Below are 16,494 nucleotides of genomic sequence, written 5' to 3' on the forward strand. Positions count from 1 at the left end.
ACCTGTCAATATACTGAACCTATGTTAGGAATCATGCAGAAAGAAATGATTTACTGTGATTTCTTTTGCCATTTACCTATAAACGTTTGTGTTGGAACTTACTGTGGTAATCCTAAAAACATGCAGGATGACTAGACAATCATTGTTTGCCTTTTTGGGTATAACAATTCAAATACAAAAATGACGTCAACTGATTTCTGTTGCATTTTATTTTGTTCTACCATTATAAACTCAATGACATCACATACCGTTGTGATACAGAGCTAAAATTACTGTTCCAAGCCTTATTAAAGGTGCAGTAGCTCTGTTAAAGTTATGTAAAATCTGCTTTGAATATATTTTGATATGGTGAAAAAAAGTTTGGATACTCCTTAAAATGTTAATGTCTGTTACAAGTTAAATTATTATTGAAGAATTATTTGTAGATGACTGATTTTAATTAACCAATAGTGAATCAAAAATGAAATTTAATATGTTTATTTCTTGTTTCCAGGTGTGGTGACTGCTCCGTCCGCCCTTACTATTACAGTGGGCCAGCCTCTTAACCTCAGCTGTAGCATCACTCTCACCCCTAACAACAAAGTTCGTCAAATCCGATGGCTCAACAAAGACAAGCACACCCTGCTAGCATACACGCCAGTCTCTCCTCCCACTGTTAGCGTCCAGGACCCCAGTGTGCACCTCATCCTGTCCCATCCCGAGTTCAGTACCATTGCTATAAAAGAGGTAAAGCCAGAGGACGAGGGTTGCTACGTCTGCATATTCGATGTGTATCCAGGTGGTCGGCAACAAGGAAAGACCTGTGTTTCAGTTACTGGTAAGGAAATGTTTGGATTGGCTTTTGAAAATGGTGTTACATGCAATTCCACTGATTTAAAACAATAATCAGATTTTAAACTGGCTCGCCATGACCTGCTCCAACCCAAAGCATTGTAAGGGTCTCATTCAGTTTTTTGATTGGATAAGCAGTTGCCAACATGAACTTTAGAAATATATAAATGAACATAGCTAACCCTCCAGCAGCCCCATTCCAAATAGGAAGTGGGGGCATGAGAGCGCTTCCAGCTCCAATTCACTGTACATTGAAAAACGGTCTCCCCTCTCTCATTTTAGTTGTAAAATGTAATTTTTACCCAATCTACATGATCCTGATGTTTTTATTTTGCTGTTTTATTTTGTCCATAAATAAATTTGTATTACTAATGTGGAACTTGGCTCCAAATTTGCTCCTAAATAAAAGTTTTTTCTTAACTTTGTGAACACAGATGGGTACATGGAGATTTTTTGCTGTATACTTTTCCAGAAATGTTCCATATATGGCATTAATCTTCCGTCTTGCATTTTTTCAATCACATTTACTTTTATTGCTAGTCTTTACTTGCCCTGATAGCATGACTGTAATGCCAGACTGTGGATCATACCAAGAAGGAAATGCTACTGCATATGGAGGGAAAAGTGTTATATAAATCTGACATTTGAAATTTAAAGGTCAAACGCTAGTTTTCACTCCAGGACAAACAAGTACTCACCCATACAACTTGCCAAGGCGTGTCCTTCTATGAAATTATATCGCCCTAGGTGTAGTCACTATGGGATGCACTGAACAATGATTCACCCCATGTAAAATCATTTCTGACCTAATATTCATTGACACATTGACACATTGCTTTTATTTGATCCCCCAGGAACTGTGGAACACAAAAGCAACACGACTGCAATAGCTGGCAAGCCAACCAATCTCTCCTGCTCGTACACGTTACCATCAAGAGTTCTGCAAGTTGTGTGGAAGAAAAGAGGCCAGAAACGAACTGTAATAGCATCCTACTCCAAACAAGGGCATTTTAGCATTGCAGAAATGTTTTTAAATAGAATTAGTTTGGATAAAACTCTGGGCGATTCACAGTTGTCCATACAGGAAGTAAAGCTGGAGGATGAGGCTTGCTATACTTGTGAGTTCCATACGTATCCAGATGGGACGAAGAGCGCAATGACCTGCCTCACTATCTATGGTAAGAATCAACACCAGGCATAGTTATATTGGTAATAAGTTTGATCTATTTTAAAATAATTTGAGATGTAGATAGACTAATTATAACGGGTTACTCAAACATGTGTTAATGAAATAAAACAGAACTCCAGGCATGTTTTTGAGGAGGTAAAATTATAACATGACTTAAAGCTCTCAAGAGTAAATTTTGTGTAATATGGGACCTTTAAACATTGCATAATCCTTGTTGTTAAAATTGCTCTCACCCATAATTTTAAAGGCCTTTGATGATAGTAGTCATTTTCAATAGATAAGTTAAAATTAACGTTTTTAACATTTTATCTAAGAATATACTAGTAATCTGTCTTCTTGGTTTCCAGTTTTACCAACGCAAGAGATGAACTACGTGACCCTCCCGTCCGGTGACATAAAAGCCAACTGCAGTGTTCAGTCCAAACCTTTAGCCCAGATTGAGTGGGACTTTGGGGGGTTCAATCGGACACTAGGAGCCCCCATGTACTACTCCTATAACCACAGTGATGGAACTACTACAGAGACCAGTACAGTCTTATTAAAATCAGAAGCGCTCAGTGATGTCAAGTGTATCATTCATCATCCCGGACTAGAAAAACCTCTTGTGGTTTCTCTACCAAACAGTATGGACTGTAAGTATTATTTTTCCAAAATTATTGCTATTTTAATGTAACTGCCACTACCTGTTTGTCTCTGTGTAGATGTATTGCTTCATCTGGAATGTTCCACAATCCGTGTATCATTCGTTCATTCGTTTTTCAATATAAAACCAAAAATAAGAAAACGAAAAAACAACAGTTTTCTTCGTTATTTGTCTCCAAAACCAAAATGAAAAACGGATAACGATTCGTTTTTTCAGTTTTCGATTTTGTGTTTAAATGAAGAAAGGAAAAAACGGATAACGGCCGTTTCCCGTTTACGTGACTTCCGTGACTGCGATGCCAAACTTTTGCACCGCGTACGGACTGAACCAGGACTGATCCAGGTCCGAGACCAGACCGAGACCAGAGCGGGACTGAGACCGGGACCAGACCGGGACCAGAGCGGGACCGAGACCGGGACTGAGTCTCAGTAGCGCTCTGGTCCCGGTCTTAGTTCGGTTCGTTTTCGTTGGGGTGAAAGCGTCAGTCGGAGGCTTTGCACCACCTCGGAATCAGCCACGGTTCTTGAGCGCGGAGGACCAGAGCAGCTCTGTCTGGTCTCGGACCTGGATCCGTCCTGATTCAGTCCGTATGCGGTGAGACTGGGACCAGAGCGGGCCTGAGACCGAGATCGAGACAAGACCAGGACCAGACCGGGACCAGACCGGAGGCTCAGAGCCCACGGCAGGGCCGGAGCTCGAAGCTGAGGCTCGGACCCCGTGGAGGCTCGGAGTCAAAGCTCGGAGTCCGGTCTGGTCCCGGTCTGAGTCCCGCTCTGGTCTCGGTCTGGTCTCGGACCTGGATCAGTCCCGGTTCAGTCCGTATGCGGTGCAAAAGTTCGGCATCGCAGTCACGGAAGTCACGTAAACGGGAAACGGCCGTAATCCGTTTTTTCCATTCTTCATTTAAACACAAAATCGAAAACTGAAAAAACGAATCGTTATCCGTTTTTTCATTTTGGTTTTGGAGACAAATAACGAAGAAAACTGTTGTTTTTTCGTTTTCTTATTTTTGGTTTTATATTGAAAAACGAATGAACGAATGATACACGGATTTTCCACAGTATGACATTAAACGTACCTAGTTTGCATTCACAAATATTTAAAATTTTCCATTATAACACGGAAAACTCTGCATTCTCACTCCACAGATTTGATCTGTAACTCGGCCTTCTGGTGGCAACATCTGCTTATCTCCATGGAGATAGACACATTTAATGATATGCAGTGGAACATTCCAGACATAGCAGTATCTTTAAAAATGTCAAATAGAGAGGAAATTACATATTTAGTTTTGGATTCAACTCCAAATGCCTACATATATAAAGATTTTTGGTCAGTAAGAAAGTAACAATGGTTGTTTGTTTTGGTTCAATGGGTCCAGCTCTGATCGTGCTCCTCGCCGTGTGCGGAGTGGTAGTTGTGTTACTGATCTGTTTATGCGTCTGCCTCTGCAAATGCTTTTTCTGCAACGATGGTAAGTCTAATCCTTATTTCATATTTTTAAAAGATGGTCAGTAGATTGGCTTTTCATAACGTTTTTCCACACAATATATAGATTCTTGCAGCTTTTCAAAGTACGGATGTCCAGCAGTACTTTAGACTAATTCTTTTTGCAGCGCTGTTTTCTACATTATTATCAAGAAAATATTGTTTACTGGTAATTAAAAGTCTTCATACTGCTTTGGGATGCTAGTTCTATCCATAGAATGTATATAATCATAGAAAGTGTTCATGGTGGTGCTTCTGGCTCCAATTGACTTTACACTGAAAAATTGTCACCCCTCTCCCTTTAACTGTTGCAGTGAGTCTCAACATTTTGGTCTTAAAATATTCAGATTAACCTGTTGTACATGACCCTGGTGCTTTTTTTTTTTGTAAATACATTCCTATTTCCTAATTTGGAACCGACTCCAAATTCGCCCATTGTCCAAATCTCTTGGTACGATATTATCACTATATGCATCTCACGGTACGATACTTATTGGGGTATTTTGGAGAGGCTAATACAATTGTAGAAAGGACACTTTTGCTTTTAAAATACCTTGACAAGATTTTGGTGTGAATTTTTTCCATCATAATCCCAAGAATTCAAGCAAAAAACATATTTCTTCATATTGTTTGCACTGAAATGAATCATGGGATATGTAGTTCCCTATGTTTATAAGCTGTTACTATTATAAAACAATGCATTTAAGCAAAGAAACTTGTGATTAGATATATTGTGATGGCCCACGATATTATTGTGAGACTTTTCACAATACAATATCATGATATTTATTGTTACATCCCTAGTAGAGAGGCTTGCCCAGTTTTTAGGTCAATGAAAACCCATGTTATTAGTGGTAGTAAATGCAAGACGGATACGAGATTCTAGACAAAACAATGGCATCTCCGTGAAAAACAGCAGGCTAATAAGGCTTTCAAATGGCTTTTGCATATCGTATTGTTTGAATTCACACACAGCTGCATTATTCTTAGACACAATAGTTCTCAAGAGCTTACTATAGAGATGTTGGGAAGTGGAAAGCAGCATTTCATAACAGTAAGGTCACTGGGATACCACAAACTCTATTTTTATTTTTGACTCTGCAAGTTACAGCCGCTCACCTCATACAAGATTTTAATAGCAGCATAGATACATAATTAAGTAACCATTACGATCACGCTCAGATAAATTTGTTCATCTTGTGGCTTGGTGGGGTGTTTTGTATTAAACAAAATTGATTCTTGTGAGCTTTAAGCCATGTTATAATGCTGTTATCTCATCAAAAACAACCCGGAGTTGTGTTATGTTTCCTTCACACGTGTTTGAGTGATCCTGGTTTATTAGTCTGTCCTCATCTCCAAAGCTCAAAATGCTCTGTTCCAACTTGTAATGTCATGTTGTGGTAGTTCTCAAGTTAACAGCTCCTTTTACCTTTTTCTCAATAGAGATGGGCAATTCCAGGGCTGAAATCATCCAAATGATTTTAGTGAAGGTGTGTGGAGTTTAAAATACAATGGAGCACTTCCTGTATTACCACATGACATCACAAGGTGGTTTCTGTTTGAGAGAAGAACTCACTCTTAATATGCAGTTTGTGTATTAAACATGTGTGAATGAAACAAAACAAAACTTCAAATATGTTTTCATGAGGAAACAGCAGTATAACATAGATCTGAAAATACAGTAATATGGGCCCTTTTAAGTATCTCTTGTGAATGTGACAGACAGGTACCAACGGTAGCCTAAAATAGAAGAAGCTAAACATACGGACATCCTGGAAGTGTGAGTAAAAAGATAGCTAGGTGGTGATAGCAAACTAAAATTTTCCAGGTTTTTCAGAACAAGTGGAAAAGCTCAAAGCTCTCAACGTTTGATATTCCACTTGGACTTGGCAGGAATCGGATAGGCGTTTCTAATCAACAATTCGCTAAAGTTTTCGTTTCCGTTATCGCCTCTTTGTGCCAGTAAAATGCCAACCTTGACATTTTTCTGTTAACAAAATCTGACTCAATTGTGAGATAAAACTTAATCAGTGCCTCAATAAAATGAGTCAAACAATAGGAGCAATTCCACTGGTGACTTTCACTGTTTTTCTGTTAAGCAAACTCAAGTTAACTAAAACATACTTTCTGTGACCATATTATGATTTATATTTCCCACTTCCTCTCAACCCCGCCTACTCTTTGTGTTTTATGAGATAAGGAAGCCCATGTTTTTCAGTGGTAGCAAAGAGGACAGACATCAACAGTCCTTGTGGTGAGACAAAAACAGTCTAAATGTCAATGTGATTTACACAGCTCTAAAATTGAATTGCTAATACTTGTAACTACACATTTCTCTAAAATATAGTTATTAAGATTTTGTTAAAAATCTGGCCTAGTTTCCCGTAGTTGGACCATTTTGGTGAAGTTTAGTTTAGCTTTGTCTTCCTGGTTGGACACAGGCAGCAGACGTGAAGAAAAGGTCATTCGTAATTGTAATATAGCAACCATACTGTAAACAAGGGCCAAAGTTTGTCTAATTTACACAGTTAGTTAAAGTTTGATTACTAAAAATAAATTATGACATCTTTATTTAGTTTAATTAATATTTAAATTGTCATAAAACTTGGCTCATTCATTCAACTTGTCCTTGCATTTTGGAATGACATATGTGGATTTATATTTAGAACTTGGCTTCCCCTGCTGGAGTTGTCAACCTTTTTTCAAACTTTCTTCATAAAGGTGATGATGACGAATACTTACCGCAGGTTCAGTCCCACCAAACATAGTAATAAGTAAAACCAAGAAACCCTGTTAGAGGCACTGAAGCAAAAAATAAAACTGTGGATACTGAATAGAATTGTAGACAGGCAAACAGACATTTCTTTGTGTCCTGTTTGGGTTGTAGTTCAGGCTATGGGTTTGTACTAGCTAGGGTCAATCGAGGAAAACAGGAAGTTAATGTGACAGAAAGCAGATGGAGTCGAGGGCCACGTCTCAATTCTTTTTCCACGCTTCCTTCTCCCTGATTCGTCTCCTCGATTCTCCTTTCTTCAGCAGACAATCAAGTGTGTATTAAGTGGTGTCACAAAGAAAACCATGGAAGAAAGGAGTAAACATGAGGGAGGCTTCAGGAAGCAGGCATCAGATAAAATTATCAAACTTTGTTGATCTCAGTGAGGAGTGTATATCCTTTCTCCTTGCTGTGTCTCCTCTGTGGGTGGAAGTTCCTCAACCATTTTCTGCAGAACTGAGGAGAGGAATCAAGAAGCGAGGAAAGAAGCAAGGAAAGAGAAATGAGATGTGGCCAAGGTCTCAGGGGAGTCGGAAGACAATACCTTACTTGTGCATTTATATTAGCCAGGCAGAGACTTTAACTTCTTGGGTTCTTTTTAAAGACAATGCAGTAAAGTGTGTTTACCTTGTTGACATGTTTCGGCTGCTAGCTGCAAGCCATCTTCAGAACTGTCACCGGTGTTGGTGGTGACGTGTCGTATATCAGCTGTTGTTACTTCCTTCAGGCAGAGACTTTTTTTGGAGACGTCAAGCCAAGCAAAACTCAAGTAGTGTCGAAATCATAAATATTTCTTCACAAGTAATTATTGACAATTTGAGGGTATTATTTTGTATTAAATTTATTCATTCATTAATTTTTTTAATCCATTTTAGTTTAGTTTATTTTTCTCTTCGCAAATGGAGTGGAACCGATGCCCAAGTTATTTCATAATTTTTAAAACCTGATGCCATTTCAAGTACAACCTCCCTTTAGTTTTCACTGGAATAAACCGTGGGTGGAGTGTATTGTCCAAAGATGCAAAAGCAACAGCATTACATGTGCTTTGGCAAGATTTAGTTTTTTGGGAGGCTTGGAAGGCTTAACCCAGAATTATCTTTGTCATTTGTTATTGAATGTTGACATTATTTTTAGCCTGGTTATATGTAGGGTTGTCAAAAGTATCAACAATCAAATATTAATTGATTCTGAAACAACAAAACTACATACTCATTTGCACAGATGTCTATACAAAAAAAAAAAGTCATATTCACAGGACGGAAATGACCCTATCCAGATTCGCTTTAGAATGATTTTGAGGTGTGTCAGAATAAGTGTAAGACCACATACTGTAGACTAGTATACACCCACTTTAAACTTTGAATCTAGTCCCTCCTCATATGTCACATGTTGCCAAACAAGTGTTCTTATTGTGTTTGGCTGACCGTAACTCAAACCCTTTCATGCCCAATCTAGGCTGTGTAATGTCTGAACTTAACCACCAGCCAAACCAAACCCAAACCCCTAAGTGTTTTCTCACTTGGGCACTAGGGCATGTATCCTTCTAGTAACATGCTATTCTTAATCACTACCACTTCAGGCTCTGAGTTTCACAGTGCTTTGATTTAATGCAGAAGGATGGCATGACTGCAAATGCAACAGATAAACCAATCTAAGTGTTTTCAGCGCTTCTTTAATCTAAAACGGGACAGGAATTTGGAACAGAGGGAGTGGTCATATCCTTTTTGACAAACACTTAGAGGTAACAGTGAGGTCAGTGAGAAATGAACTTAATAATAAAGCATAATAAGTTTGAATAGCTTATTAAGAATGATCAAAGGTGGGTTGAGTAGCCAACATTTGTATTCAAGCAGGAGTAAAGGCACTTGAAATAATATTACTCAAGTATAAGCAAAAAGGTGTAGTCCAAGACGTTACACGGGTAACGGCAGTACTACTATGCGAGTAATTTAAATTGTAACTGTCTGGGTGTAACATCTGATTTACAGATTACTTTTAATTTTACTCATGCAAAAGTATTGCAGTAATGATATTGTTCAAGCAGTAAAAGCATGCTCCTAGAAAATTTACCAATTTCTTTAAGAAGTTACTGAAGTACTACCCACCTCTGAGAATGATTCAAGCTTAGTAACTATGTAAATAATGCCCTAATCCTAACTCCTTGAAAATCTCTCCCAGGTCCTATTCAAAGTCTTCTTACGGTTAACCGTAAGATTCTGTCCAATGCTCCACCCTCAAGCCTACATCACCCATCCCACACGACAATTCTCCATAAATATACAAAAACATGATACTTAACTGTACACAACAACTTGACAAACCTGATACTATGTGCAGGAGTTTCATTAGCGATTTAGCACGCTGATTGTGCTATGATAGCGCTCTGAGGGGGGGGTGAATTGCATAGAGAGCAATGGGAGGTGATGCTCTGAAACTGAAATTTATAAAACATGGCAATTCATAATTTTATGTGAATATAGCATTTTCAAAACAATAAAGGTAACATGGTGATCTAAATATGCCCTGTGGTAGCAGATAATACCCCATAAAAGTGTAACAAAAATAAAGGCTAATTAAGATGTAAGTATTGAAGTATTTCCAAAATGGCTTAAAATACAAATAAACGTCCCTATCCATCATGGAGTCTAAATGTTAAACAAATTCCACCTGGCTGCTATTTTCACTACATTTTCGAAGGAGTGTTGAGTGATTTACCATTTGCCAGTATAGCCCATATGTTTAAACACTCAGGCTACATACAGACATTACTGCTTTGGGATAAAATGCCTGCCACATGTTCTTGGAGGTGTGGCTCTCACTTAATTATTGTTTTGAAATGCACAGTGTCATTATTTTAAGAAGCATGTGGTGTTTTGTGCCACAGAGATTCAAAGTGATTACTATATTTTGGTACACTGCTGTTTTGAATCCCAGCAGAGCAAAAATACTTTCTACATGCTTGTAGACAGAAGGTTAAATTTAGAGCTTAAAGGGCCCGTATTGCGCTATTTTCTGATCTATGTTATAATGTTGTTTACTCATCAAAAACATACCTAGAGTTTTGGTTTGTTTGATATGTAACACACAAATCTTGTATATTTAGGTTAGTTCTTTTCTCATTTTCTCTTTTAAACTCATACACCTTCACTAGAATCATTTTGATAATTTCAGCCCTGGAATCGCCAATCTTGACTGAACTAAAAGTAAAAGGTATCTAACTTGAAAATTACGGTTTTATGACATCACAAGGTGGAACAGAGCATTTTTAGCTTTGGAGATGTAGACAGACTTATAATGAATGAAACAAAACACAACTCCAGGTATGTTTTTGATCAAATAACATCATTATAACACGGCTAAAAGCTCATAAGAGTCAGTTTTGTGTAATATTGGACCTTGTGACATGTTTCACAGTATAACTTTTAACATGTCTTTCTACTTGGAAACTAATAATTGGCATTTCTTGCTACTTCAACAACTACTTAAATTTTACTACTACTACTACTACTACTACTACTACTACTACTACTTACAAACCAACTATTTATGTTATTGTCCTAACTGCTATCATGTTGTTTTTACTAATAGACCTACATTTACTTCCACTTGAACCAACTACTATTCTTTTTATCTATTTTATTTTATTTTACTTTTTAAAATTCATACCCAGTTAACTATTCCTTCATTTGGCTAACGCTAAGAATGTTAATGTCAAACACAAAAGCTGGCATCTAATTTGTCCAACTGTTTTCTTTCTTCTGAACGAAACATACTACAACTTGAATCTACATAAACTTAATCTACCCACATTTCTCTGCTAAAAACAATATATTTTCTAGTCTGAAATACTAACTTGCTAAAAAAAAATACTTGTGTTTTTTCCCTTTACAGACTAATTTGGGGCCAGATGCTGATTTGACCTTTTCACCTTTGTCTGAAAACTGCTGCACCCTGACTGAACAAAAAGAACCGAGAAGGCATCAAAGAGAAGACTCGCACACCTACGCAACCTCAACCTGCAAGACTAACTTTATAATATTATTTTTAAAGACGCAGAAAGCTCATTTAAACCAGATAAGTTCATAATGCCGCTATGAGTAAGCTTAGAGAAGTTATTCTAGCTTCACAACATGCACAATAAAAGCAGTGGTTGACTTGTTACTTCATTTGTGGTCAAAGCTTTTGTGCTATGGAACATACGGGTGTAGGCCGTTGTGTTAACCATTTGGTATTATAATGAAGTCACTAACAACACTACAATAGAATCTTTTTCCTTTTCATCTGCAAATCAATCTTTTGTTAGTATTATTTATATAAAGTGTAAGCCCTAATCATAGTATTTTATTTTCTGTTAATAAAATAAAAATTAAACTTAAGGTCTTGTTTCTTCAATATTACACCACAGATTGGTTGGAGTTTGTCACACCTCAAGCCTAAACCAGTAGACATAAGCTCTGTTGTGTAACTTAAAGGTCCTATATTACACAAAATTGACTCTTGTGACCTTTTGGTCATGTTACAATGTTCTTACCTCATCAAAAACATACATGGAGTTGTGTTTTGTTTCTTTGACACGTTTGAGCAACCCATTATTATCAGTCTGTCTACATCTCGGCTCAAAATGCTCTGTTCCACCTTATGATGTCATGAAATGGTAGTTTTCAAGTTAACCGCTCCCTTTTACCTTTTGTTCAGAATTGAGATTAGTAATTCCAGGGCTGAAAACCTCCACATGATTCAAGTGAAGGTGTATGGAGCAGTGGAGCACTTCCTGCATTACCACATGACATCACAAGGTGGAACAGAGTGTTGTCAGTTAGAGAGAAGAATTCCTATGTATGCAGGATTTAGTTTTGTGATGAGGATACAAAATTATAACAGTATAAAAGTGTAATATAGGCCCTTTAAAGAACATATGAGAAGTTTTTCACTGTCAACATCATTATGTATAAGATTTTACTTAACAATTGGCCTAGTTTGTTGTTGTTTTTTTTTATTCTGGTAAAGTTTAAAATTTTTCTTCCTGGTTGGTCATGGACAGGAGACATGAGGTAGTTCCATCGCTGTTACCTATAGCAACCATAATGTTAACAAGATCCTAAATTTCACAATAGTTATGATTAGACTTATAAAAATAAATGACAACGCCTTTATTTTGTTAAACTGCATGTAAACTGATCCTGTATTTGAGAAGAGAGATTCAATTTTAGAACTCCACAAATTACTACATAACTGATGTAAAACTAAGCTAAATATTTTACCAGTTATTGTCCCACCAAACCAAGTCAGAATTGGAAAAACATGAAAACCTTTCAAAAACAAATTTTGCAGGTCTGCCACTAGATGGCAACATATTGTAGTATTTAGTATTTTGTAGTATTTATTTAGCATTTGGTATTCAATTCCATCCAGTTTTTCTATTTATTTATTTATTTATTTATTTATTTATTTATTCACTTCCTTACTAATTATTATTAGTAATTTTGATACTTGAAAATATGTGACTAATACGCAGATTTAGATCAGGTTAAGGAGACTGCAGGTGGAAAAGATCTTAACACTTTTAAAACCACCAGGGTGACACCTCCCACAGGTTCAGACAGACCCTCTGATTACTATGTTTTTTTGTCTATTCTTTGTTTTGATCATGACGTAAAAGTCATTTGCACTGCTAAAAGAGAAGGGGAAAATACTATTTGCATAACTTTAATTATTTATCCACATGGGGAAATTAGACCCTCTGATTACTGTGTTTTTCTGAAATACAGAAATTTCCCCATTCTGAGACAAATCAGGTTCTGTTATATTATTCAGTCTAATATGTTCCACTCATTCAGCTTTCGATTTTGTGTCTTTCTAAACCCCTTTCAGAAGTGGTCGTATGCTCTATTCTTTGTTTGGAGCATGATGTAAAGGACGAAAGCTATTTTTACTGTTGAAAAAGAAGAAAAAAAAACTATTTGTGTAACTTTAATTTAACCCCAAAAGGAAATTGTTCATCTTACATTTATTCATTTCACACAGAACCAGATCAGCAATTCATGTTCTCAAATCAAAAACAAACAAAAAAACTTTGAGGGTGTTCAAATTCACTTTAACACTTTGATTGTTGGCACACTCAATCTTTCCAGTAAGGTGAAGGTAAGTGTCTGTGGTTAAGTTCAGCTTCCTCTTCAATATATCCTGCCTGCATCTAGAACCCTCAAAACCGTTACCCCATTTAAACTATATACATGGGTCATTCACTTTGAATGGTTAATAATATGGACTGATATTTAGACACATTGCAGGACATTTTCATAGATATGATTCTGCTCACTGAGGCGTGTATAAGGGTCGTAATAAGGGTCTGTACTTGTACTTCTCACAGTTGAGGCCTTCACATCTTTGAGCTCTGCAACATCTGAAGATCAACATGAAATTATTTTATTAGCATCAGTATTAGTAGTAGCTATAGTATTTGTTGTAATAGTTGTAGTGGTATCTGTAGTAGTTGTAGTACTTGTAGATGTTATAGTTGTAGTAGTATTTGTGGTAGTAGCTGTGGTAGTTGTAGTAGTACTAGTACTTGTAGTAGCATTAGCAGTTGTTATTGTTGTAGTAGTACTTGTAGTTGTAGCAGTAGTAGTTGCAGTACTTATAGTTGTTATAGTTGTAGTAGTTGTTATAGTAGTATTTGTAGTAGTAGTTGTGGTAGTTGTAGTAGCACTAGTAGTAGTTGTTGTAGTTGTAATAGTACTAGTAGTTGTAGCAGTAGTAGTTGTAGTACTAGTAGTTGTTATAGTTGTTGTAGTAGTTGTTGTCGTAGTATTTGTGGTAGTAGTTGTGGTCGCTGTAGTAGTACTAGTAGTTGTAGTAGCACTAGTACTTGTAGTAGTACTAATAGTTGTAGTAGCACTAGTAGTTGTATAGGTACCAGTAGTTATATTAGTACTAACAGTTGTAGTTGTACTAGTACTAGTAGTCGTATTAGTACTAGTAGTTGTAATTGTACTAGTACTAGTAGTCATATTAGTACTAGTATTTGTAGCAGTATTAGAAGTATTTTTGTAACAATGCATTACCTTTGCGTTTCTTTAGTACAACATAAACACTGGCAATGATGATGAAGAATAAGATCAACCCAACTGAACGGTACAGAAAGGACCAGCCATAGTAAGGGGCTGGAGGATCTGCAGGGAAACAAAGATACTCCCTTAAAAATCCAAATGAAGACCTTGTAAATCCTTACCTGATCCTTACCAATAACATGAATCTTTGTGGTATGATTTGCAGAGCCTCCTCTACACAGGTATCGCCCTGAGTCACTGCTGAGGACTTCGTGGAAGATTAAAAATGACGTAGCATGGGAGCTGTTGGTTCTTGTCCACTCTGTAGTCACACGATCACTCACGTTCATAGGTAAAAGGCTGTCTGACTCACATTTAAACCAGGAAACAGTTGGCAGTGCTTTGTCACATACTGTTACTGGGCAGGTAATATTTAGAGCCCCTCCAGCTGTAGTGTGACAAACTGTGTAGTGGTGGACATCAGCCTCACAGACTGTAAAACATTATTATACACATTTTAAATAGTAGAGGGTTTGCTACCTGTTTGTCACCATAGAGATGTTAATATGTTGTTTATTCCCTATCGTGTGGCATTAAAGGGCCCATATTACACTATCTAATCAAAATTATAATGAGTATACCTGAGGAGTCTGTTTTGTTTCATTCACACATGTTTTGAACACACAAATGCGTATTTAAGATGAGTTATTCTCTCAAACAGAAAACATTCTTTGATTTTGTGAAGTTATGTGGTAATACAGGAAGTGCTCCCCTATGTTTTTAAACTCCGTACACCTTCACTAGAATCATTTGGATGATTTCAGCCCTGGAATTGCCCATCTCTACTGTACTAAAGGTAACTGTTAACCTGAAAACTATTGCTTCATGACAGCACAAGGTGGAACAGAGCATTTTGAGGTTTAGAGATGTTGACATGTGTGAATGAAACAAAACACAATTCTAGGTATGTTTTTGATGCGGTAACAGCATTGTAACCCGAAGCTCACAGGAGTCATTTCAGCACTATCTAGGGCTGTTAAACGTACGTATTTCCATGAAGACAGGCAGGTGATGCTAATAGGCCAAGTTACAGGCCATATCTGTGGAAACGCATGCCCACTCACAGTAAGAATACATGTTTTATTGTTTTTGTCTTGTTCAAACAATAATACACTTAGGAAAAAAAGCGAAATAGATATGTTTAATGCTGGGTGACATTCCAGCCAATGCAATAACATTTCTATGAAGACAAGCAGGTAGCAGACCCTCCACCACAAAAGTTACATAGTGCATTTTTACATTTCATTGACATGCTTACGTACAAAAGCTCTTACCAGAAAGTTTGATGATATAGCTCCTATCTGATCCACTCTGACACTGATAAAGTCCTGAGTCACTGCTTAGCACATTATGGAAGTTCAAAAATAATATTCCTTCATTATCATGTATCACTGTCCACTCTGTTGTAACGCGCTCACTCAGGTTCACGGGTGTCAAACCTTCTGTCTCCAGTTTAAACCAGGTCCCCTTTGGAGAGGCACCATCACAGAACTGGAGAGGGCAGGCCATTTTCAGTCCTTTTCCAACAGACGTCAGCACTGTGTGACCGCTTAACTTCACAGGAAACTCACAACCTGAATTTGCAGGAAATAGTACTAATTATTATTATTATTAATCCGTTAGCCTCTTGATACTTGTCTCATTTTCAAGAGGGAACTGTTGACCATAAAACAAATTACATTTACACAGTGCAAATAAACAGTCAAATTAAAAGATTATACATTAAACCTTATACTTGAAGTTGGCACAGTATTATTTTAAATCATCAGTCAACAATGATGGATATTTCTGTTTTCATTATTATTTCTACAAAGACAGAATATGTATTTTTACAAGATACTATTGATTATTTAGATCCTTAACATACGTAGAAGTAGTAGTAATAATAGTAGTAGTAGTTATTTGGTGGTAGTAGGTAGTTTTTAATAGGTAGTTAGTAGTAGGTAGTAGTAGTTAGTAGTTGTTAGTAGTAATTTGTAGTACTAATTAGTGGTAGTAGGTGGTGGGCTAGTTAATTAGTAGTAGTTGGCAGTAGTAGTTAGTAGGTTGTTGTTAGTAAGTAGTAGTACTAACAGTAGTAGTATAAAAAAAACCAAAACTTACATTGAGCACACAGAGGCAGGGTGAGGGCTCCTAACATGGACAGTGTGAAGATGTTCACATACAGAGACATGATTCCAACTGAAATGTGCATCTGTGAAACTCATTACAAAAACTCTTCAGGTGACCAGGACAGGGCTACTTCCTGTGAAAGAAACTGTGGTCTGACATTAACACCTGGCATACTACATGCAACCATGTGCTCTGATTACATAAAGGGGGCACTATGTAACTTTTCTGGTAAATAGTCCACCACCTGCTTGTCTCCATGGAGATGTTGTTGCTTTGCCTTGAATGTACATTATAGCCTGAAACTTATATATAGCATTTGTTCAATAACAGGTGTTTTTAATGCTAAACA

General features: G+C 37.0%; 3 protein-coding genes across 3 annotated transcripts in view; 1 reads left to right on the forward strand and 2 right to left on the reverse strand.

The window, feature by feature from the left end:
- Positions 1–7,611, reverse strand: part of n6amt1 (N-6 adenine-specific DNA methyltransferase 1) — a 14,479-nt gene extending 6,868 nt beyond the window's left edge. The window contains exon 1 of the mRNA XM_055164218.1: positions 7,552–7,611. Coding sequence (XP_055020193.1) covers positions 7,552–7,562 — 11 coding nt within the window. The 5' untranslated portion in view covers positions 7,563–7,611. The remainder of the gene's footprint in view (positions 1–7,551) is intronic.
- LOC110153252 (OX-2 membrane glycoprotein-like) overlaps positions 1–11,300 on the forward strand; it is a 15,105-nt gene extending 3,805 nt beyond the window's left edge. Inside the window, exons 4-8 of the mRNA XM_020917132.2 lie at positions 494–817; positions 1,686–2,009; positions 2,368–2,652; positions 4,045–4,137; positions 10,816–11,300. Coding sequence (XP_020772791.1) covers positions 494–817; positions 1,686–2,009; positions 2,368–2,652; positions 4,045–4,137; positions 10,816–10,820 — 1,031 coding nt within the window. The 3' untranslated portion in view covers positions 10,821–11,300. The remainder of the gene's footprint in view (positions 1–493; positions 818–1,685; positions 2,010–2,367; positions 2,653–4,044; positions 4,138–10,815) is intronic.
- Positions 11,301–13,007: 1,707 nt separating this feature from the next.
- On the reverse strand, positions 13,008–16,206 carry LOC110153177 (uncharacterized). Its single transcript, XM_055166781.1, has 5 exons — positions 16,137–16,206; positions 15,308–15,607; positions 14,167–14,466; positions 13,989–14,096; positions 13,008–13,327 (listed from the first exon to the last, which is right to left on the reverse strand). Exons 1-5 carry the CDS (start codon positions 16,204–16,206, stop codon positions 13,200–13,202), a joined length of 906 nt encoding a protein of 301 aa, XP_055022756.1. The 3' UTR covers positions 13,008–13,199.
- Between the last annotated feature and the right edge of the window lie 288 nt (positions 16,207–16,494).

This window comes from Boleophthalmus pectinirostris, unplaced genomic scaffold, assembly GCF_026225935.1.
Source record: "Boleophthalmus pectinirostris isolate CB_2022bp ecotype Guang Dong unplaced genomic scaffold, ASM2622593v1 HiC_scaffold_11, whole genome shotgun sequence".
Taxonomy (NCBI): Eukaryota; Metazoa; Chordata; class Actinopteri; order Gobiiformes; family Gobiidae; genus Boleophthalmus; species Boleophthalmus pectinirostris.

Excerpts from the sequence above, each read along its gene's own strand:
- LOC110153177 (XM_055166781.1), bottom strand. The coding sequence starts at position 16,206 with ATGTCTCTGTATGTGAACATCTTCACACTGTCCATGTTAGGAGCCCTC. Across the intron at positions 14,467-15,307 it reads CTATATCATCAAACTTTCTG|TCTGTGAGGCTGATGTCCAC; the intron begins GTAAGAGCTTTT and ends AATGTTTTACAG. Across the intron at positions 14,097-14,166 it reads CACAAAGATTCATGTTATTG|ATCCTCCAGCCCCTTACTAT; the intron begins GTAAGGATCAGG and ends GTTTCCCTGCAG.